The sequence below is a fragment of the Ciconia boyciana genome, chromosome 1 (genome assembly GCF_034638445.1).
Source record: "Ciconia boyciana chromosome 1, ASM3463844v1, whole genome shotgun sequence".
Lineage (NCBI taxonomy): Eukaryota > Metazoa > Chordata > Aves > Ciconiiformes > Ciconiidae > Ciconia > Ciconia boyciana.
The window spans coordinates 132650426-132675980 of record NC_132934.1 but is presented as its reverse complement, the minus strand read 5'-3'; the positions used below and the strand labels follow the sequence as shown (position 1 = coordinate 132675980).

At 40.0% G+C, this 25555-nt stretch overlaps 1 protein-coding gene across 1 annotated transcript; it reads right to left on the bottom strand.

The window, feature by feature from the left end:
- Positions 1-336: 336 nt before the first annotated feature.
- SMPX (small muscle protein X-linked) lies at positions 337-9807 on the bottom strand. Its single transcript, XM_072852570.1, has 3 exons — positions 9769-9807; positions 4687-4776; positions 337-477 (listed from the first exon to the last, which is right to left on the bottom strand). The coding sequence occupies exons 1-3, from the start codon at positions 9805-9807 to the stop codon at positions 337-339; spliced, it is 270 nt and encodes an 89-aa protein (XP_072708671.1).
- Positions 9808-25555: the final 15748 nt, after the last annotated feature.

Genomic DNA, 25555 nt, shown 5'->3' with positions numbered 1-25555 from the left:
CTGTAAAACTGGAACTTGTGCTTGTGAAGCAAGAAGCTGATATTTTTAAACTGGCTTTAATATTCCTAATACCTGAATACACTTTTTGTTAGGCCGGTTGATGTGTGCCATGTATCGTCGGATGTAGTCTTCTACATGCTCTATGTTTGAAATAACAGAGAATTCCAAGGATTATGACCTTTTCTTCTTCTATTTTGTCTTTGAAGTATGGGGTGTGATTCCGCGCCCTTTGAAGTAATTGGAAAGCCATCTTTTGACACAAAGAGGTTTCGGGATCAGCCTGCTTCTCTAAGAGCCATGCAAGGAACCTCTCTTTTACTCACCTGCTTTTTCCAGCTACTGTTCAGCTTTGGGGACAAATTTCAGCTCACTCTTTATGTTCTGAATCTCTGACAAGTTGACAGCAGGACCTGGAAGTTTCTTAGCTCCTGGGAGATGTTTCTTGTCTTTCTCCTCCTCTGTCGAAGCAGGAACACTCTGCACAAAAGGATACCAGTGACCTTACTGCCGCAATAGCAATCTGTCAAGCATGAGCATAGGTCAGTTATTTGAGAAACAGGGAGGGATGCTTTTATACTAAATACAATCCCAATGGAAACGGGGGGGGGGTGGGGAAGGGCAGGAAGAGATAGGCTATTTTGTTGGTTGTTGTCTAAAATGTCTAAAAACATTCTGAAAAAAAAATTTGAAGGTGTTCAGTGCAGAGGAATGTGGCTCTTTTGGTAAATGAGTAAGAATTTACAGTGTCAGACCATTAGTGGAAAATTAACTGAGTGGAGCATTAAAGGCAACTCCCAGGTCCTTCATATTTTACGGGAAAAAAGCAGAAGAACCATTTTTGTCATCTAACTTCTTTCAGAGTCTCATAGTTGCTGGCCAGTTGGGGAGGAAAACCATCATGCACGTGTGCAGCTTTGGGGAAGAGCTATGATAGTAGGTTATGGACATGAAAAGCTCCATCCAAGCTCAGTTCGAGCTGATGTTTAATTTTTCTTAACGTCAGTTGTAAGACCAGAAGGGTTTTTGTCATTTTTATGTTTGAATTAGGGTAGTGCCTGACAGCTATTCTGCTGACACTGTAAAAATTCAGGCTAAATAACAGCACTTACACAATAGCGAGCATGTCAGCTAATTTCCAGATGGACCAGAGTATTTCAGCCCTTGGTACTGCCTCGGCTGTACTATTGCTCCTAGGTGAGGCAGAGCATGTATTTTAGCCACTTTCTATTCTAGACTGAGCAATGTTTTGAAGGAGTAGTTTTCCAGTAAGGAGTTTAAGGTTTGTCCAGCCTGTTCTGTATTTTATAAAGCTGGCATAGAGGGGGAATCATGTAGATTTAGAGATGAATTAATATTTTACTGTAAATAATTTCACAATGAAATTTTTTTTTCCTTTTTTGATTACTCTGTGTATGTCCTCTTGGGATGGCCTTTTTGGAGTTAATTCAGTATTTAGATTCATTAGCCACCCTTTTTGGAAAAGTGTAGTGACCTTGAACATTCAATTCTTAATATTTAACTTCATTTTTAAAATTACAAAGTTATCTGTCAAATATTATTGGCCAGTAAACCCTTCTTTTGTCTGTTGACTAATGGACCACACGCTAATGAGGAAGAAGACTTTTTGCAATGTCAAGCAGCAAATAAACAAGGAATTTTAGAAAACTGACATTTTCTTCCTATCTGATCTTTAAGCCATGAGCTTGTATTGTTTCCTTTGATAGTTTTCTTGCACAGCTAGCTAATCTGAAAAATCGGGAAAAACTACCATCCCTAAAAGCTCCATACCAGATACTGTGTTAAAAACACTGTTTCAGGTCATCTACAATACCATCCCTTCTCATGGTACTTCTCATAGTACAAACAGTGCAAACTTTGACCATGTTTTGGAGACTTTGCGCTCCATAAATTGATGTTAGCTTCCCCTTCTAATCTCAGGTGCGTGCTATTTATGACTGCACCCCCCCATATCACCCACTCTGTGTGCAATGCACAGCTGAGCTCAGACCTTGCCTTTCAGTTTTATAGAAGGAAGTCTGAAGAGTGACTTAGATATATTACAAGAGTTAACAAATACCTGCATGGAAATGCTCTGACTGAAGAAGAGTTATTTTCTGAAATTCCCACCCCCATTTCTTTTGCATGTTAACATGTCCGCTCCATTGACCTTCAAAAATACATGTTCCCTTCTGACTCCACCATCCCTTTGAGTAAGACCCGTATTTCCCTCATCTCCTTTGCCAAGGTTTTAAAATATAGTGAAAAATGCTAAGCACTGTTAGCAAAAGTTGTATTTGTCTAAAGCTGATCTGAAGAATCATAAGCTGTATTTGCAAAACTTAACGAGATGAGAAAGCTGAAAAGATAAGTCCACTGGTAGCGTTTTTATTCTATTCCTATTACCAGATCTGCTTCTGTAGTCTTTACTCCCATTGCTTTGGTTGCATATTGGCTATAAAACCGGGGCCAAGAACTTTCATTCTGTAATGTCTGTCTCATATACATATAGTATTCACATAACCGAGAAGCAAAGTAATATTCAATTACCCAAGCAAATCTAATTATCAGCACTAGTCATTTATTTTATTTCTCAAATACTACCAGAATTCACACATGCTATATTAGTTTCTGCTTAATAACATGCATTCCTTCACCAGTTTAATTACTGCAGAGACAATATGCTTTGATTTCTTTCCACGGGAGAAAGCCACAATATGTGTTCAAGGTCACTTTGTATGTTCGGTATTGTTTTTTTAAAATCTTCTTAAGAAGAGTTAAGTCAGCCTGGGTTTGATTTCTTCAGGAAAGTTCTCTGTAAACAGAGCACTATTTATATCACATATGTCGAAATTCAGAAAAAAATCTGCCTGATTTAGTCAGAAAAGGAAGAATTAGCTCTTATGTGACTAAACCTGACCATTTTAAGTGCCTGTACCAGGTCAGAAGGAGCTGATGATTTGTCCAAAACAAATCTGGCTGCTTCTTGTTTGGGGCTGAAACACCAGCAGTGCCACCGCACGCCTGGTGAGAAGTGACTATCCACCTCCCTCCTGGTCCTCACAGCTCTGCTCTGCGTGAGGGCAAGGCTCCCTCCAGCCACCACAGCTTTGCTTCGCTCGCACAGCAGCAAGTCCACCTGGCCCAGTCCCGGCAGGGGCAGCTCGGCTGTACAGAATCACACAGAATCACAGAATCGTATAGGTTGGAAAAGACCTTTAAGACCATCGAGTCCAACCGTAAACCTAACACTACCAAGACCACCACTACACCATGTCCCTAAGCACCACATCCAAACGTCTTTTAAATACCTCCAGGGATGGTGACCCCACCACTTCCCTGGGCAGCCTGTTCCAATGCTTGACAACCCTCTCGGTGAAGTAAAATTTCCTAATATCCAGTCTAAACCTCCCCTGGCACAACTTGAGGCCATTTCCTCTTGTCCTATCACTTGTTACCTGGGAGAAGAGACCGACCCCCACCTCTCTACAACCTCCTTTCAGGTAGTTGGAGAGAGCGATAAGGTCTCCCCTCAGCCTCCTTTTCTCCAGGCTAAACAACCCCAGTTCCCTCAGCCGCTCCTCATCAGACTTGTGCTCCAGACCCTTCACCAGCTTCGTTGCCCTTCTCTGGACACGCTCCAGCACCTCCATGTCTCTCTTGTAGTGAGGGGCCCAAAACTGAACACAGGATTCCAGGTGTGGCCTCACCAGTGCTGAGTACAGGGGCACGATCATTTCCCTAGGCCTGCTGGCCACACTATTTTTGATACAAAAATTGTACCCTTGGCTCTGGGGAGCCCCCGCAGCTCTGGCCCAGCAGGACCAGGTCTTGGGTGGGAACTATAAGACCAAACTTAGCCAGCTGTCCAGGAAGCCATAGGCACCCATCTTTACTTGAGTTTTTTTCTTCTTTGGAGTATCCCACTACCTTTTCCTCCACCATTGGTTTTAGTTCTTACTTATTATAAAATTTCATGGTAAATAAGATGCTTTAATATCATCCAGAAATATGACACCTGTGTTTAATCATAACCTTCGTGATCAGTATTGGTTAAGGTATAAATTGAACTTCATATTCAAAACAGTGTTAAATACTCCCTGAGAAATACAGGCATGCAAACACAGAATTCAATCTAAACTGGAGTATTTTCACCCCTATGCAGGTAAATGGGTTCACAATTTCTGTTTTTAATTTGTAAATGTATAGTCTCCACATTCAATTTCTCCTTGTTAATAAATATTCCAAAAAACGTCAGGTTCAAAAACCTGTTCCAATATTGTTGAGCTGTAACAATAAATCCCACCTCAGGGCATCAGGTAGTAGCCTATTCTTCCAAAGCCTTGCTATAACTTTTCCTGATGTATTCCATCAACTCCCATCTAGATAAATACTGCTGGTGAAATCCTGGCTCTCTTTCCTGACAGCAGATATCATCCTGCTGTTGCAGCAGAGCTACGCACCTTTGAAACAGTTTAAATTCCTATAGGTGCCTTAGCATCAAAACCAGAACTATGTATATATGAAGTGTTTAGTAGGTGGCCAGTTACTTCCATGAATGATCAGTGCATTTTCAGCTGTGATACCTAAGATTGGTATGTAGTGCTATAAGATTGATTAAAAGGCTTTCTTCCATCAACAGCAGGGATCCTCCTGGAAAAAAAAAATCAAAACCCCCTTTTTTCTTACCTCCTCCACTTCTTCAGGTGTAAGTTCTTTTCTTTTATGAGGGTGGCCTGCACCAGGTCGAAATGCTCCCATTGGGATGTTAATATTAGCCTGTGAGAAGGAAATTATGATGCATATAATAGTGACTGATAAATAAACATATAGTTGGTAAGTGGCAAAACTCAAAAGGGGTGGGACAAGAGTATAGACATTATTGTGGTTTCCGAGCACTTATGCCTTCAGTGTATGCATCATCGCACCACTCCCACGGGAAAGGGAAATGCTTTCATCTCCATTTTAAAGATGGAAAGTGAAAAAACAAAGCTACCTAGAAAGCTTTTGAAGTTCTGCATCTTAGTCTAATGCTCTCTGATTTCACTGAACTCTAAACAAAAGAGTACTAGACGCCAGTGTCTTTCGGCATCTGGGTCTGCTTCGATTTGCTCAAGGTCGAGTGCCAGAATAAGGATTTAAGTGTAAATCACCCAAATCCTACAATAACACCCAAACCACTAGACCAGTCTCCCTCCTTCAGTGACACCAGTTCTCACTTCACTTAATCACAGGTAGTTAGAAGGCAAGCCTGTCCTGAGCCAACTTAAGCCATGAGTGTTTGAAAAGTGACTTTACTGACAAAATTTACCCATGGGTGCTACAAACTGCAAATGTAATGCCTTAGTCCTAGGAATATGCCTCTCGGTTGCAAAGAGGACCTGTGGGAAAAGGCAGGAAGGCTTTTTGACCCCTCCAGCCCCTGATGGGTTTTGCCCAGGCACCCCAGCCCGGTCTGCAGCAGGGGCTCATGGGTTGGAGCAGGTTAAGCCGGCTCTAATGCCGGACAGACTGCTAGCCCCCAGCTTTAGCAAACTCCCTCCAGAATGATACCCACATGACTGCATCAATCTGATTTTTTATCTGTGGCAGAAAGCCAGTAGCCATAACACAAATGGGGCTTATAATAGATATCTTAAGAGTAAAGATTTTTGAGAAAAGAATGGCAGAAAATGTTGCTTAGGAAAGAGCAGCTAAAATGTATCTATTTGCCGATGTGACCCAGCCTGGATTATTTTAAAAGTCAAATGGCGTGATCAACTAAATGCACAATTTATACCTATTCTTATCGCATGATCTCAGAAGAGAAGCTGCTCCTAGGAAATGTCATCAAAATATCATGACTCCCACTGGTAAAACCAGGGGGTGAATCGGTAATGTTATAGAGCGGAAGCAGAGGACCTTCCAACAGCGAGCTGTGTTATTGTTGGTTACCATCTGACTGATTTGCATTAAATGAAGATGAATAATCCCGTCCTTCTGCTCAAATCGTGGTCTTGCAGATCATGCCCCAAGTTGGGCAACCACAGGAATACAGCCCACTGTTTTTAGTAACGACAACTGTTCTGACAGCTGTAATCAAACATCGAGCAAATTAAGAAACCATTTCCTAAGAAATAAGCACCTTTCCCTTTATTCTATTTATCTGTTTCCTGTTATTTTATTTACACAAGGTGATGCTGCCATTTCAGTGGGGCTGGCAAATGTCTGTAGGGCCATGTAGTTTATAGATACCTGGGTATTCACTTCATAATGCTTTTTCACTGAGCATCAGTTGAGATATTGTGAAACCTTTCATCTACACTTCCTAAGTTCCCAGCAGACAGGGCATTTTGAGCCTCAGAGTACTTAACCCATTATTTCATTTAGGAGTGGAAAAAAACAACTTTGCTATTTTTAATTTTAAGCATCTCCCCTGCCAGGCTCTGGTACCTCCAGGCAGCTTCTTTTTTTGGAATATGAAACTTATTTGCACTTTACAGCTAGTGTGGTCATACAAGTTTGCAGAGTTGAAACATTAAGAGTTCTCTCTCCTCTTGGTGCTCATTTTGAACTCAGGCATTCCTTCCCCTCAGAGTCAATCAAAGCAGAAGCCAGCCTCCCACAGCCACCCAGGGCATACGGCAGCATGGTAATTATGATACCCAGCCCTTGCATTTCCTACTGTGATTGACAGACCAACTGTGACTAAAAATGGTTCAGGAAACAAAAATGAACCACTAAGTGCCAGACTGCTAATTAAATTAAATAAACCGCTCTTTGGTCTGCTTCAGCATTTTCATAGTAATCTGTAGCACACTAATGTAGTTGGAACTATTTTATCTGCAATAAATGCATACACGTCAGAGTTTGGACAAGACGTATGCAGACATGAAATATTAAGTTGGTAAAACAAGAAGCCTTTAAGGCATAGTTTAACGCTGTCTGGATCTGATAACACATACTATAAATTAAAATATTTCTAGTATGAAATGAAAGTGTGACTGATTTCCAAACAGTTCCTGACCAGAGGTACCAGAGTCCTGAGCTGTAAATCTCTCTCTTAATCCAATGCTGGTCCCCTCCCGCGGATGAGCAGCCGTATAATGGGTGAACAGCGGACCAAATTCTGCATGCATGCCAGCGTAGCTCTGTAAGGACTGTGTTGTGCTGCGATCAGCACAAGTTTGCAATTTTGTTTTTAAAATACGTTCCAGGGCTCTTGTCACCTGTCTGCTAGGACAGAGATAGGAGTCTCAGTGATCTCTTCCTCGCCTGCTCCCATCCAGTAAAATGCTAAACAGGAAATTTTCAGGAATTTCCAAACTCCTGAAATCCTAAATTACAATTGCTTTAGACAGACTTTCTAGGTGTGATTATTATTTTTAATTTTACTAATTATTAAAACTATTGGGTTTGCAGCTTCCTTTGTTTTTAGAAAGTGCCTACCATATTTTGGATGTCATTGCAGTTTTCATAATGAGTAGGTATACATACTGATGTACTGGACTGAGGTCTTCCTGAACAGATCGAAGGAAAAATATCTGTAAGCATGACATACAACATATATTGCTGGTTTGACTCAATTAAACCAGTATTTAGAGATGTATTTGTGTTCTTCTTTCTGTATACTAGAGACAGGGCATCCAGATCAGGAACTGTTGGGTCTTGAATTACCGGCAGCCCTGCATGAGTTGAGGACTGTTACGGGCAAGTTCTCCACAACATCACAGCCATTCCTAGCTGTCCAGAAGGATGACTGAGTAAGATGGAAAGCCACTTCAGTATAAACATATTCGAGTTTAAAAAAAAAAAAAAGAAAAAAGGAACTACAGGGAAAACGGAATGTAATTCAGAAACAAATAGGACACGCCTCACCCTTACCCCTGGGGAAAGCCAAGAGTGGTGTTTGTAGGTAGAATAATTGTCAGCCAGAGGTGTACACAGCCTTTTATACACTGAGAGGGGGAGGCCAGCAATGAATGTTACCAGGAATTAACAGTACTTTGGTCCTTTATCGCCCCAAACTACTCTTGGGAACCTCTTGCTACCTTTAACTCCCCACATCTGTATTTAGTGGCTGTTGGCAAGTGAAGATTTTAGCATACATCTCATACAGTCAGAAAGAAGCCACTTCTGACACAAGAGTACCATGAAAGACTTCAGTTATTACAGTATCATTACATTTTCATCGCTGCAGCACAATGTATATTCTCCAGAGGATTTTGGTCCTACTATAATAGCACATAATACCAAAGGATCATAATATATGAATCACAATGTATAGAAGTAATGTCACATTTTGAGTCATGGTTCTTAGAGTGCTCAAAGTGTAATAGGCATCAATTCAACTGCAAGTCTCCCTGCTGGAGCAACCTTTGACACAATGTTTAATAGATATATTTTAAAGTTTGTGCTGTAATTTTTCTCATCATTCAAATTACCTTTGTAAAAATTAGTTTCTTAAAATATTAAACCTGGTGCTTAAACTTAATGCACTTTTTTATTGCACAAACTAGAGGAATTTTTTTACATTTAGAAGTTGGAAAGTCATCATAAAACTAAAAAGGAGTCTATAACTCCTTCTTTACTTTAAGGAAAACAGTAAGCCAAATTCATTCCTTAAAAATATTTGTATGTGCCTATGGAGTTTAAATGTAAAATGTAAATACTTTTGAGCTATAAATCATCTACATTTTTTCATTAATCATACAAATATTTCCATAGTCACTGTAAAAGAGGGATTAAAATTTGAACTGAGTGAAATCAATGGCAAGCTTCTGTTAATTTCAACAGAATTAGAGTACAGTAGTTTGCATGCCTGTTCCAGTAGAGTTGATGATGATAAAGAGAATTAGCATTTTTACAGTGCCTTGCAACTTCAGTATGCTGTCTAGCCACTGGGTAATTAATCTTCTTGATACTCCAATCCATTAGGTTAGTATTATCTTTGGGAAACAGAGGATAGATCAGACTTTAGAAATTCTGGTTTGAGTTTCTTATGTAATTTAAAGGCAATCTGAACTTGTGGGAAAATTTGATTGCAAGTGCATTTTACAAAATACATGAAAATTCTGTAAAATTCTGGTGCTCAGGAGGTATTTTGGCCTTTTGACAACAATCAGTGATAGCATGAGCTAAATACAGTCTTCACGATGTTACTTCATTATGATGTTGGGATAATTCTCTAGCCGTCTCTTTTACAAGTATGTAACAACCAACTTCATCCTTGTGAGCATATGCCATTGGAGGAGGTATGTGACATACAAGAATTTTTTCAATTAAAACATCAACATTTCTCTCATTTTACTTTGGCTTTTAAATAAAATGTTTCTTAAACAAATATTGGAAGTTGCTTTTTTCCTAATGAAAAACTTCACAATACCTATGCCATCTTTTTCACCTGTAATTCTTCCAGCATTGTATTAACTCTGCGGAAAATCTAATAGTTGCAAGAATTAGTTTTACTCATAATGCTGATCAGTTATGCAGATGTATCACTGTGTTTTGCTTAGCTGATCCACCAACAGACATAACCTAACACTGGAAAGACTATGCAAGAAAGCGATCAACCAACCTATCTGATCCAGTTTTTTATCAGCTCAGATCATACGATGCTCTTCAGGTCAAACTTTTTCAGTGCTTTCCTATCTACCAAACTTTTCACTTTAAAAGAATAATCCCCAGTTAGCACTTCTGCAGTGTTTTGTAAGAGCAAAAGGCACTTTGCCAAGCAATGGAGGTTGAGATTTATTATTTTATTATATTAGAAACATAAATACTGTCTCTTACCTGAATGGCTTTGACATGTGACGCTGGCTGTTTTGACATTTTTAAGACAGAGGCTTATCCCTGCAAGCAAAATGGGAAAGTGTTACAGGCTCTGACATTCTGATAGCTAGAGGAGATAAGCTAGAACTTAACCCATGCTGCCTCTTGACAGGCATCCATTTCATCTGCCCAGCTCCTGTTTCCGTCTCAGTTTCAGAGTTGCTTAGTTATTCCTTCTGAATATCAGAAGGAGACAGAACACCTGAGCTTCTCCAATTAATCTTTCATAGCCACAAATGAAGCTATCTCTTTCACATTAAAAACAATAATGAGTAGAGATAAGGAATCTCTCAAACCTTAATGGCATTGTAAAATGAGTAAGAATTAAGGGAAGCATTTGAGGATAAACAATGTATGATTATTTATGTCACAGTATGTACGTGGGAATCATTAGAACTCTCAGTTTAAACCTTCTCTCAAATAAAGCATAACTTGCTACAAAACACTGATAAATGCAGACAACCATTTTCCAACTCACAAATCCTTGCAAATCTGTAATGCCTATAGACTGAAAATTATCAAGATGTTCAAACTGTAAAGTTCTGTTGGACAATTGCTAGGGCACAAAGTAGCCTCTCTTCAAAGTTTTAAATCATATAAATTCATTTATTTTCTTTAGCAATAAGATAAAAAAGAACAGGAGTTTCCATATAATTGTATGCAGGCATAGAAATATGGACTGATACAATATTAATATACAGTAACAAAGAGAAATACACCAAAGTCAAAAGATTCTCTAAAGGTTAAAAAAAAAAAAGGGCAAGAAAGAAATTTTACTATCAGATTAATTGAAACATTGTCTTGGCCTTTTATTCTTTCACTGAGAATTAAGATTTTAACTGGACTAGACCGTCATCGAAGTCTGGTTATTTAACCTATCTCATTATAATGCAAAATAAGGTAGTAATACTAAAAAGTGAGAAATGAGTTCACCAGAGAACTCGTTGATCACAAACAAACTACAGCATATTTTGGCTACAATATTTAACCTGAGATGAGAAAGAATATATTGAGAAAAGTAATAAGTGACGTAGGAGAGAACAGTAGAAACATACTGAGAAATCAAAAGTGGGTCAAAGACTTTGGTACTCTAAAGAGTGTAACTGTCATGCGGAGGCGCTACCAGAGAAAAGTATAGATGAGTTGTAGGTTGGCTTCAGCCCGGAATATCAGTCTGAAATTGTATCACCAGAGCTGCATGGAAGACTTGCTCTTGCATATTCTCACATCGGCTTTAAATCTGTGTATAATGCTGAGCAGAACTTAAATTAAAAATGACCTGCCATTAGAGGTCTCCCTCTGATTGCACTCTCAGCTGTAAAGAGTGCTGTCCAAACCAACACATAGCCGTAAGTCAGAGGACGCCATCTTCATAGGTTGCTTCAGGTTTAAATTGCTTCCACTAAATTAATAAATCAGAAAAAAATCCCACCGTGCAAAATAAAACCAGCATGCTTCCAGTGAGTTTTATATTGTGGTTTTACATTTACATTTAAAATCTTAAAATCAGAGGTAGTTTTAAAAACTTCAGAATTCACTTTGGGGGATGAAATCTCAGCCACTGAAGTTCATGGCAAAATTTGCACAGATTTCAAAAAGCCAAAAAGATTTACTGCACTCTCTCTCTTTCCTTTTTGAAAATCTTTACTATGCATAGAAATAACTGTGCTGTTAACCAGTGGTTGAATTCCAAAGATAAATACAAAACAATCCCCCAGTTTATTGAAAAGATAGGACTCATAATACACAAAGGTTTAATGAGTTTTTCTTATCATCTTCTCTTTCTTTACAGAGCCTGTAATCAGAATGAAAAATGGAAAGAAAAGCACAGGAAATTAACAAAACATTTTAAAACACCGTGGATCTACTTTCTAAATACTGTCACAAAGAAATTCAAGCTAAGATGTACTTCTCCATCTTGTGTGCCTGTGCATTGCAAAAACACCAATACATACTTCTTGGGCCACCTAGAGCTAAACAGGCAAGGATTTACACTGAATCTCGACTTTAAAACAAGCAGAGGAATAGTGCTCCTCAGTGCGGTGGTCTGGGTTCACAAGAAGTCTGTGTTCGAAATTATTGCAATCAGACAGCAGTTCCTAAAGACGGATGCATGATACAATTGTGTAGGACTGCTTTTGGAGGAGGTGATTTTCCTACCAGTTCATGCTGTCCTCATTACCGCCAGGGAAATCAGGACAACAGCACGCTACTGAGTAAAAATAGACAATCTTCTCTGGCTCTCTCCCCTTCCCTCCCTTCCCTGAGTTTCCCTCCAGAGCAATACTGACCACCAGCCACAGGAAAATAAAGCTTAGATTACAGATGCATCTATTACTGAAGTGATTAGTTCACTTTTAGAAATTCCTTTGTTCTTTTGCCATGCGTCTCGGAGAGAGAGTCAAGAGTGCTGCATTGATCATATTAAGTTATTTCTGGCATTCCAATCAGCTCCGCAAACTTGGAAAAAATCACTCTTCACCCTCATTTCCACTGCAGGATTTCACACGTACGCACCCAGCGAAATGCAGACGCACACAGCCTGTATTCCCCGGTGTCTTTTTGGCCTCCCCACACCTTACCTTTTACCTTTTATGGGCTGCATGCTGAGCCAAACTTAGAAAGCAACAGCAACGTTAGTTCAGTTTGGAGCTGTTTTATGCCAGACTTCCCCTGCAAATTCCCTTGCTTCGCAGTGAAAGCACTTGTGAACAGGACTACTTGTGAAATACAGAACTACTACAGTGAAATGAATCAGTGTTTTGAAAAGAACCTTTGTAAAAGAAAGGACCTATCTTCTGTCCCTCTGCTAAAAATAATTTCTGACAGGGCTGCAGCAAGATAATAAGCTGACTTATTCAATTTGCTTTAAATACGATGAGGTATCATAATGCCATCTTTTGTAATCCGCACAAGAGATGTACAGTAGCACACAGACAACAGAAAGAGTCCTCCCCCCGCCCCAGCTGGAAGCTGTCCTTTCCCCCCCGCCGCACTCATGGCATCAAGCACAACGGGTATTTTGGACACAGAACTGCAGTGTATTATCTTATTAAAAGGCTTTGACAGGAACTAAACTACTGTGAGACCCAGCCAGTACAAAGAAAGAAGAGAAACCCCCACTTTGCAGCTTCCAGTCTGTTACACAAAAACTTACTACATGCTCTAGGCAAATGCATAACATTTTCTGTAATGCAGTTGTCTCCACTACAGTTAACCTGTTAAGCTTACAGTGAAAGAACACCTCTCTTACCATCAAAACCTCCATGTAATAATGCACTAACTATAACAGACACATAGAAAACAATAAGCATGTACCTATGTACTACGATATTCGCGCTAATACACAGTTAGGCTTCTTATGAGTCTCTAGGCATTTAAGTGACTTTCTGTTTTAAATCTTTAAAGATCCCCATAGACTATGAAGCAATAACTATAACAATCTGCTCTGAATACGCTGATACGCTGCACAAGACATTAAAATAAGCAGAAACCCACAAGTATTGCAGTCACCTCGCAGCAGTTACGAAAGAGTTTTCATAAGGGTCTTTCAAGTTTCTAACTGACCCCTTCAAGAGTAGCTTACTTATTTACTTGTATAAGAAAAGTTCCAAACCGTCAAGTGAGTATGTGCACCTCCTTTCGATGCTGAAAGAGGTACCTTCTTCTACCAGCTGAGGTATTGACTGTGATCCTTTTAATGTGTCTGAAATAGCTCCGATGCTTTCAGCCCGAGCGGCTCTGAGAGCTGCTTCAGGCTGGAGCGGGACTCAGCTGAGAAGCGAAGTGTAAAAGGGAATTCCTGTCATAGCTTCCAGTTGTTCTTCCTAAATATAGAGTTTGATTCATCCTGTAACTTGGTCCCCTGTGACACTTGACCATCATAAAACCAGGGCTCAAGTGTCAAGCAGGAGGTGTTGAAGGAACACACCTTTGGGTCCTTTTCCTGCCCTCCCTCTCCCTGTCATTCCGGGCTTTTCACAAGCGCCAGGCATGGGGTGGCAGAAGACCTCCTGTGGTGTTTGGGGCAGCGTGTGCCTCCCTGCTGCCACGCTGGAGAAAGAAATAATTATGGAGACGTAATTACGAATAACTCACCTCGGAGGGACTGACTAGGAGAGGTGAATGCCACACCAGCGTGACTGTATCGCTGCCGGCTTGGGAGCAAAGTTGCAGAGCAGCTGCCTCGGGGTCTCGGCGCAGTGTTCCTGCGTGCGGGCAGCCGTGCGCACGGCCGGGGCTTCTGGCCGCGCGAGGCCACGGCGGCCAGCTGCTGAACGTTAGGGCATGTGGGTGAAGAGAAGCTAAAGGAAGAGTGTGTGGGGGAGATGCTATAGCTCATGAGGGAAGTGAAACGTTCTTATACAGTCCTGCTCATGCTGGCTGGAGTACTGTCCTCAGTGAAGGCTACTGAAGGCGATCTGCCACAGCACGTTGTGCGTGGGGCACTGCCTCGTGTTTCCACTCCCAGAAGCACAGCCTCCTGTTCACTGCATCTTCACAAGAGGGAACTTTCCTCTTCATCACTCCTCTGCCTTACCTGTTCTCCACCTGACCCACGACGCTAGCAGTGTTGTGTCATTATGGTCAGCAGTGTCATTATGGGTGATGCTGTACTGGCCACTTGCTGCTGCTACTTGCAACTTTTAGGAGAAGATCAAAAATTTTCAAAATTAGCACCAAAGACATTTATAACAACTAGTGGTTGGGATAGTGATTTCAGAGAGGATCTCCCTTGACTTTAACTTATTTGACCAATCATTCTTTTCATTTCACATATCTCAAAGAGGAAGGTGACCTCCCGGATCACTTCATTAAGCCTGTGACTCACTCTCCAATGCCCTCTTTCCCAAAAGTGCTGTCATCTGGAAGCAGCTGATAAAGCTGATGACTTGCTCTAGCAGCTTACACCCCCTTCCCAAGGAGCCTTGACAAGATGGACACACAACAAGGCATGCAACAAGCACATGCATTTTTGTTAGGTCAAGACTGACGGAGGTACGTATAGCTGATGCTACTTCCAAGGAGACCCCTTGGCCTATTTCCTCAGAAAGGCTGAGTATGGCTGATGTAAAATATTTTGAGGCATGAGAAGACTATTGCACTTGAAACATGGCAGAGTTCACAACAGGGCTCACAGACCTGTCTTTTGCCTAGAATGGAGAAGTTTGCTGTTACAGTCTAAGGTCCTGCCTTCCAGGTGGTTGAGACCATGTTAAAGCAAAGCTGGAGTCAGACAAATTACTTTACATACCCCCTTGGGAAGGTTTGTATTTACAACAAATGTATTAGAAGGCAATGAAAGAGGCAATATATTTTTGTAACATGGTCTTGTACATTAATTTATTTCAATTTATATTACAAGAGTTATATTACAAAGCAGCTCTGGGACACACAGTTCTTTCTTCCATGTGTCATTAATTTAGCAAAGGTAGGCCATTGCTTACATTTTATAAACCCATCATCTTGCAAATATGTCTAAGAAATACCAGCTCAGTGCTGTTTCTGTCAACAAATTTTCATAGCAGTGACAAGTAATTTAATCATAGAATCACAGAATAGTTTGGGTTGGAAAGGTCCTTTAAAGGTCATCTAGTCCAACCCCTCCCTGCAATGAGCAGGGACACCTTCAACGAGACCAGGTTGCTCAGAGCCCCGTCCAACCTGACCTTGAATGTTTCCAGGGATGGGGCATCTACCACCTCTCTGGACAACCTGTTCCAGTGTGGTGAGGGTGAACCACCCTCATCATAACAAATTTCTTCCTTATATCTAGTCTGAACCTACCTTCTATTAGTTTAAAACCATTACCCCTTGTCCTATCGCAACAGGCCCTGCTAAAAATTCTGTCCCCATCTTTCTTATAAGCCCCCTTTAAGTACTGAAAGGCTGCAGTACGGTCTCCCTGGAGCCTTCTCTTCTCCAGGCTGAACAAGCCCAACTCTCTCAGCCTTTCCTCATAGGAGAGGTGCTCCAGCCCTTGGATCACTTTTGTGGCCCTCCTCTGGACCCACTCCAACAGGTCCATGTCTTTCTTGTACTGAGGACCCCAGAGCTGGACGCAGCACTGCAGGTGGGGTCTCACCAGAGCAGAGCAGAGGGGCAGAATCACCTCCCTTGACCTGCTGGCCTCGCTGCTTTCGATGCAGCCCAGGATACGGTTGGCTTTCTGGGCTGCGAGTGCGCATTGTCGGCTCATGTCCAGCTTTTCATCCACCAGTACCCCCAAGTCCTTCTCTGCAGGGCTGCTCTCAATCCCTTCATTCCCCAGCCTGTATTGATACCGGGGGTTGCCCTCACCCAGGTGCAGGACCTTGCACTTGGCCTTGTGGAACCTCATGAAGTTCCCATGGGCCCACTCCTCCAGCTTGTCCAGGTCCCTCTGGATGACATCCCGTCCCTCAGGCATGTCATCTGCACCACTCAGCTTGGTGTCATCTGCAAACTTGCTGAGGGGGCATTCAACCCCACTGTTTATGTCACTGATGAAGGTGTTAAACAGTACTGGTCCCAGTACGGAGCCCTGAGTGACACCACTTGTCACCGATCTCCATCTGGATGTTGAGCCGTTGACCACTACTGTCTGGATGCAACCATCCAGCCAATTCCTCCTCCACCAAACAGGCCACCCATCAAATCCATATCTCTCCAATTTAAAGAGAAGGATGTTGTGGGGGACCCTGTCAAAGGCCTTACAGAAATCCAGATAGACAACATCCGTAGCTCTTCCCTTGTCCACTGATGTAGTCACTGCATCACAGAAGGCCACTAGGTTGGTCAGGCAGGACTTGCCCTTGATGAAGCCATGCTGGCTGTCTGGAATCACCTCCCTGTCCTCCATGTGCCTTAACATAGCTTCTAGGAGGATCTGTTCCATGATCTTCCCAGGCACAGAGGTGAGGCTGACAGGTCGGTAGTTCCCAGGGTCATCCTTTCTACCCTTTTGAAAAATGGGTGCAATGTTTCCCTTTTTCCAGTCACCAGAGACTTCACCTGACTGCCATGACTTTCCAAATATCATGGAGAGTGGCTTGGCAACTACAGCAGCCAATTCCCTTGGGACTCTGGGGTGCATCTCATCAGGTCCCGTAGACTTATGTATGTAATGGATAGCCTTAGTGATGTGTAAACAGGAAAAGAATCTACCTCTGTCACATACCTAACACCATAAGCTATCACACCTATACTGTATTAAATTGTTGGGATAAAAGGAGTAAACCCAAGTTTTATAACTAATATTGGAAAATGTAGATCTGAGTAGATTTTAAAGGGAAAAATCGACACTTTTACTATTATTTTGCAGAATACCATTGCCTTTATGGTATATGGAATAACCACTGGGATGCACGGCCCCAGGACTTGCAGATTCATCTGCTAAATACATGGAGCAGATGATTTAGTAAGTAAATAATGAGGCATATGTGCATTTCAGATGATGTATTCAATGCCTGGCACGTCAGGGCCAGATAACAGTGCATTGACACACACTGCATAAAATTATTATGTCTCATGTACAGAGATCCAAAAGACACAGTAACAATGTATTTATTTGAAGTATGAAAATCCCAATATAGTTCAAAATATACTTTTGTTGCATTCCTAGAAGCTTGTCTAATTAACATGCTTCCCTCAACAGCTTATTAGTTTTGAAAATGAAGTTGATGGTTAACAGAAACATGTATGTATCTTACCTCTTGACTGAGATATTTCACTGTATAATGTCAGAATTGTTTCTTTAAGCTGTCACTATTTAATATGCTTACCTAAATGTTTTGCTTTTTGAGAAACCTCATGTGCACAGATATAACTTCCCTGAGGCTCCCAATAGAAAAATATTTTTTTATTATAGTCCAAAATGTTTTAGTGTAATGCAAACAATGTTATACAACTGAAAATGCAAGTCAACAAAGGAACAGTCACAACCTCAGCTCACTTGAAATAAGACTTCTTTAAAGTAGAAAGTTAAAAAATACATTCCTGGAGTTTTGCTTCAAATTACCAAGTAGTAGCAACATATTACAGATCTTTGGCAATGCAAAACTTTGCTTCCCTATCTTAATTTTAGATCTCTAAATTACAGTTTATTACCAGGTAAGAATAGTGGGCCCAGGATATTAAGTATTTGGTTAATTAATTCCTATTACTACCTTCATTTGAATTGTTCGGTGGAGAATATGAAAACTAAAGTTGCAGTGCAAGATAAACTATTCTCTTCATTCAACAACCTAAGTTATTGACTAAGATTTAAAAGTAAGAAACCTGCTATCAGACAGATTTATCAGAGGACTAATGTGGGGGAGCCTGGAAAAAAAATAATACCATCCATTTTCTAACTCACACAGATTTTATTTGTACTTTTGGGCTCTTTTCCCTCAGTAAAGATGTATGTACTCCATCTAACAATGATTTGGCACATAGGCTTGATGAAAGACAGAGAATTTTAGGAATGGTACCCAGTCATATGAGGTTAGACAGAACTATAAAAATTTAAAATACAGTGGAGCTAGCAATTACCAAGCATCAGAGCCCATTCTTACTCTTGCTTTAAACTGAAAATAATTTTGAATCCTAGATTGCAGGAAGAGTATCAGACCTCAGCTGCTTTGTCAAAAGAAATGTTGTTTGAGGAAGTATAATCTACTCTTCGATTGTTTTTCCCTGTTTCCCTCAATCTATACGTTTCTTAATATCAAGAAAAAATCAAGTACTTTCCCTTGAGTTTCTACTTTTACAGCTATGCCAACAACAATAATAATATCAGGCTATTTAAATAATGAATGACATAAAATAGCATGCAAAAATGTTTGCTATTATCTAGCGGACAGGAAATCAACAAACATATCTAAATTAGCTGATTTTGTTTCTGTGACATTTCTGAGCTGCTAAATATTAATTCAACTCCTGCATGCTCGCTTTTTTCCGTATAAAAGTATGGTGATTATTATCACAGACTGTTCCATCAAGAAATAATTAGCCTTGTATTAAGAAGATGGTCTCATTAGAGGCTGCTAGTGACCTTGTTCTAAATTTCAGAGTTCCAGCATCTTTTAATAGCGTTGTTAGCATCATCTAAGAATTTGTATTAAGTTCTAAAAACTGCATTATGAATATAATCCACACAAATGCTAGAACATCATAGCTTTGGCCACTGACTTTTACCCAAAAGCCATATTCTCTGTTGCTTTGTATTCTGTAAAATCCTTACTTACCAAAATGTTTTGAGTAACTGAAATGTGATAATGATGTATAAGCAACAAATTCGTTTCCACTTTTCTCCTGAGAAATTTTAGCCAATATACCTGGCACTATACCTCCATGATACCATAAGAAAGAGCAAGGGTACTGGCAGATTTTGAAGGGAATATGAATTTTAAATGACATGCTGATTTTGTAAACATCCTGTCTGCTATAATGATTCAGCATCATTTGGAAAAGAAACAAAAAACATGACATTGCACCATCAGATATTGTTCTGGGGAAACAAGTTTGACTGAATCATTGGTGAAATTTTGAACAGAAAGACTACTCATCGTTTTCACCAATCAGGATAATTTGAATAGGCATCTATTATCTTTCAATCCCATAAGAGATTTCTTTTCATGAAGGCCATCCCCCTCAGTTGATTACATCTGCTGAACACTATTAGCTGTTGTCTTCGATGGTCAGATTAAGACCTCACCTGACGTACAGTAAGGAATTTTGCCGTTGTACCCATCTGACCCAAAGATGTACAAGAACTAGGTACAGATATACCAGAGGACTTGGGGACTCAGCAGCACACAAAGCAATGTACTTATCTCTTGTAATAAAGCATGAAACAGAACTTCAGCTCTGCAGGTAATCAGCTCACACACAGCTATGATCCCGCTGTGAGAGCAAATGTAGTAGACTTGAGTAGAGCAATCATCTGAAGTCTAACAAAGAGAACAGAGACTAATTTCTGATGATTCCTCATCTAAATGGCATATTAACAGGAATAAAGACATGGTTGAGACATGAAAAATCTGCCTGGTAGAAAGACGGACCCAGAACAAGGGAGATAGGCAACAGCTGGAGGAAGCAGAATATCAAGGATATTATAAAGAAATGAATGCCTTCAGATAAAAAATGACCAAATTCAAATACAACTGCACCAAGCTGCTGAATCATACATGATTGATCAGCTGCTATCTTTGGTTTGTATCTGCTGAACAGAAAATAAAATACGAAGATTGATAAACTGTGGGTGTGAAGATTTTTAAATTTTGAATCAACATCAGGATGCTTATCTTAGTCCCCATGAGTCATAAGGAAAAAAATCCTTAGCTTCTCATACCTCCAAGTTCAGAAAAATAAGACAATTAAGAATTAATGCTTTCCATGTTGAAGATATGAATAAATCCTCTAGTCATACCTATCTATCAAGTACTCAAACATGATCTATATCAAACCTTACTTTTATTGAATCAGATCTGCTACAGGTACATTTTTCAATCATCTGTGGTCTCCTGCCGTACAAATATTGTACCTGTTCAGAAATAAATTGCCAACAGAAATCACTGTTGGCACAGCAAGACCAGTAAATCCTCCAGCTGCTAATTTCTAAATGATGTTTCCCCCTACAATATCAAATCTCAAGTGTTAAAAATAGTATAAACAGTTTCTCTGAGGAAATTATACAAAGTATTTTTTAAAATCTTCACATCTTACTTTATACCCATATGAAGTAGGGTTGTGGACTGGCAATATCTTCTATCCAAGGATAGTAATGAACCTCAAAAAAGAAACTATAAATACGAAGTTGCTTCATTCAATCATGTCAGGCTGTGCAACACAGGGGGTAGCCCTTTGAAGTACATTTCAGTTCTCACGATCCAGAGCTAAAAGTGGTGCTTGAAAATCATCTGTCCTGGAAATTACTTTCTAGAACTGCAGGCTGCTCTGTGTTTCCTGTGCCCACCAACTTTCGGTGAGGTGCTAGGCCATAATCTTTGTACTCTGACTAGAGTATCCATGAAGGTGTTCACAGCTTTATTGCAGCCAGCTCTCAAACTGATTATTTATTTTTATTAGGAAAGGTTCTTAGCTCAGGTTCCTAACATAAACTGACCTAAGTAAGGCAAAACCACTGTTTTGTCATGGGTAGTTCAGAGGTGCTCTGGCTGACAAGGGGCAGAGGGGATCTATAGTACTGGGACACCAGCCAAGATTACAGTTTACCCACTGTGAGGAGGGCTATGTGATCACGAAGCAGCTCCTTACAGCCTGGTCCTTGAGGCAGAGCAAAATCAGTGCTGGTTTAACCAAGTGTTATGCTGTATGATGAAGCAATTCAGGAGCTACTTCAACCACCTGTACAGTCCAGGCAGACAGTTATGTTGATATCCTCATCAGTTCATCCCGTGAGATATTCCCACTAGTCAGAACAGCCAAATGCCATGTACGCATAGGTGAATAGGAGCGCTACAGGCTTTAACAGTCTGCTAAACAATGAACTACAAACTCCTTTGTCTTCTTCAAAGTGTTATCTCACTTTGACTTACTCTAAGTGCTAAGTGCACTTCTTTCCCTAGGGTACCAGGCTGCCCTGCAGGTTTTGGAGTTCAAACTTGATAGGTCTAATGCTATAATGTGCATTTACTTCAGGTTACAGTGAGCATGAAACAATACCTATTAGACTGAAACTATTCTATATTTGTTTTGCATTCTGCAGTAGGTTAGGGGTTTGTGTACCTAGAGACTTTACAGGTAATTCAAAGCAAAAAAAAAAAGCCCACAAGAGCTGTTTGGCATTAGCTTCCCTCAAGTGCTCTCCTCCTTCACTGACTGAGCCCTTTTTTTCCTGCAGTTTCAGTAAACTAATTTTCAAGGACAGACTTTTAAAGCTGTAAAAGGATCACAACACAGGAGCTAATGCTGAATAGCTACTCTGCAGTAGATATTCCATGCTTTTTCTCATGTACAACTTTTAAATGATTGCAGAGGATGCAAAGCCCAACAGGTGAGCAAGCAACATTATGTAGTAGCTGAAGCTAAACTACTAGAACTACTAAAATGAGTAGCTGAAGCCTCAAACTAATATTCTTACAGAACTGGATTGCAGAATAACATTTGAGCCACGTCTCTCAAGTTTCTCCTTTTCCTTTGTTTTTCTTTAGTGTCTGACACCCACTCCTTGGCACACAACAGCTTTGGAGGACCTTCTTTTAGATGTAATTTCAGTCATGATGCGCCTAACAGAATTATGACAGATGGGTAAATGCTGAAAATGGATAGCAATTAAGAAAGACCTGTAATTTGTTTTGTTATAGACACTAGTAATTAACAAATGGTGAAAAAGCATGTACAACTACTCTTTGTAGCAGATTAACCTAGTAAAGGCATATTTATATGAATGCTTGAGCTTTTCCTTTACTTACATTGTTCATATGAACAGTGACTTAAAAATAAATTTCATTTGTTTTAAGAGTCAAAATTCCACCTTTCCAGCATGTATGTTTGGTAACCAGGTTAAACACCGCAAACAAATCCTGAACCTTAACAGAATACTTCGACCTCATTTCTATTTAAATAAAGCAAGACTGTTTTGTACTGTAATTGGAACATAAAAAACTATCAACAAAACTGAGTAACATTCTGCTCTTTTCTTTTTTAGGCACAGCAAGGATCAAAGGTGTTTTTCTTTTTTTTGTTTGCATTTCAGTTTAAAAGACCACACGTATTACATGTCTCTATGCTTCCCATTACCTGAATTCCTCCCATATACTGAGATGTTTACATAACAATGTTAGTAAGGTAAATGAAAGCATATTTGTTCTTCAGATATTTACAACCAATGCTATGTACATCTCTGTAGTGTGACAGTCTCTGTATCTCTCTTCCTGTGTCTCAGATTTCTTCTTTACTCTGATCTTTTTATTCCCTCCAGAAGCAATCTCCTAACCTGCATAAGTGCTTAATGGACCATCTATTTCGTCTTTACCCTCCTATTTCTTCCATGAATCCTTGTCTGTACTTGAAATTCTCAGCTAGATTTGGGCGCTCATTCTGCAAACATTCACGTACTCCATGAAAGCATCCCTTCATTAAGTTATGCTGGCATATAAACATTTGCAGAATCATGCCACATTTTGTTCCAGCCTTCCTTTTCTCTGTTTAGCTCATCTCAATGCCCAACAATCTAGTAACGCATACTACTCAGAACATATCTAAAACCCCATTTGCTCTCCTCAAGGCTCAAACACTTACCCAATCAAGTCACGTTCCGATTGTATTGTCTTCAAACTGGCAAAATTTACAACCTCCCCACATCTTAGCTGGTTATAGGTCTGAGCCTGCAATGAACTGTGAGTGGGTACAATCTCCCTGAAGCCCTGCAAACCCCTCTAACGTCAGACCTTTTGAAAGGGTGGTTAAGACTGGTTTTACTTTTGTTTTGCAACATGTCATGTATGGTAATATCTGAATAATCACATATCTACTTCAATAATAGATCAAAGTTAAAGAGATTAATTATTAGACATGTTGATAATTAATTTTAAGATAAATATATTTACTATGTCTTGAAAAAGATGTCTATGATATTAAGCTGCTAATTGAATTTGGTAATAATTAATGCATTATGAACACACTCTGTTTGATATTTACTTGCCAAATTACATTTAATCGTATTGTTATGCTTATGAGATTATTCTTTTTCTGTCTAAAGTTTTTGCATGGACTTAGCTACTCCTGCATGATGATTGATACGTATCCTTTTCTAACATTCTTTGATACTTGCCCTTTTGAGGTCCACCCATGCCCTCCCATTAACGCACACCTCAGCTGTGACTTCTGAAACTCTGATAATTACACTACTTTGTAACAATGTATGAATACCATGCACTAACCTGATTACTGTATGGCATTTTGCTTTAGTCACTACTTTAGCTTATTAGGTGACTGTAAGGAAAAACAAGCAGTGGTAAAAAATGTATCAATACCTGCGCTACCTCCTGAGCCATTTTAAAGTGGAAAACTTTAATCATGAATACCTTCACTTTCAAAATGCAAAACGCAATCTCTCCCTGTAACACCTCACAGTCTGCGACAGTTTCATTCCATGAGAACAAGGATTAACTTTGCCTTTCTGCCAGGGGCAAAATAACCACTAAAGTTACGCAAGTAAAAACAGCGGGGCTGGCAGTTCACTCAGAATATCTGTCTTCTGCATTCTAGAAAATTATCATTTTTGTTTTCTTGTGATAAACTTTCTAGCAATAAAACACAGTGTATTTTAGTTGCATTCCTTTTTATCTGCACTGCCAATTTCTATGCCTACTCAATAAAATTTGGTTCTGTATTTTATACAGCATACTAAAAGAACACAGAAGAAAAATACAATAGTGTTACAAAAGCTGTTTATTGACTGGATCCTTTAAACAGCAGGCCCCATGCCCATTTTACTATGCTTGATTTCAGTGAGACTATTCCACTGGCAAAAGTACTCATGGTCTTAACTGTTTGAATACGATTCCCCTCCATTGCTTCCAAAGATCACCACTAGAATATTTTTTTTATATTTATATTAAATGCATGTTGGTCTACGGAAAAACCTGAGTTTCAACCCATAAGGTGTAGAATTAACCATATTTGCATCATTTCTCAATGATTTGCAGTTTAACTTGCTAGATTGGGAATCATTGCAGAAAAGCCATAGTTAGACCTGATTATTCTGGCACTCAGTTTATGATTTGTTTTAGACACTGAGGACATCTCCAAGTTGCCTATGTCAGTGCACAAACTCAAATTTGACTGCATGCAAGGCTGGATACATTTCCTGTGATTCTTCAGCTTTTATGTTGGAATTAAATTCTTTCAGAAGTTCTCATATAGCTTTGGTTAACACGAACAGCTCCCACCACGGGTTTAAGGACAACGGAAAATCTAAACTTGGGGGAAAACCATCCCTGACCTGAGATGAAAGACAAAGCAACTCACCAGAGAACAAGTGAAAGCAGGCATGCATTACCAGTTCTCACTTCCCCCTCTACCCCCACAATGGCCAATGGTGAGAGATTGGCCAGGGCTGTTTCCCCTTAACTTGTTTTAACCTTAACTTGATTTAACCATCTCCTGGGGTACAGCCCCTTATTCCTGCTTCCCCTCTTTCACTGTTATCAGTGAAAAGAAAGGGAGCAGAAAAGAGCCAAGGAGTTCAGAGCTGAGATGTTCTTCCTGCTGGTAGCATAAGGAAAGCTGGCAGCATCTGTTTTGGGAAGGACAGGATGAAGAAGCATATATGGATCAAAGAGTGAGCTGAAAAATCTGAAAATGTGACTGAAAACCAGCATTAAAACCACTTAAATTCTAGCAAAGAGAGGGCTTGATGCATTTTTTTTTTTATTCAAAGGACACCGGTGTATCTCTTTAAAAACACAACTTCTACAAAGCTTTCTGTGTGGAAAAGACAGGCTGTGGTTGATTTTATGAACCCTTCTCCTAATGGCAGTCCCAGATGTTCCACAGAATGGTCCTGAACCCACAGACTAATGCATCAGAGCTGAAGGACGGATGGAATAAGCATTTTCAGGAGAGAGGTGTCCTTCTGAGTAACTTCTCACAAACCAAGGCCAAGAAAAGTTTATCTGGGGCACACAGGAAAAGGTGGACTGGAAGCCACAAACTGCAGAGGGCTCTCCCCACTGCTGCTGTCTTGATTCCTGAAAAATCTTTAGAAATAATGAGAAAACTGAGGACATGATTGTGCATCTTTTTCACAGGGGGAAGG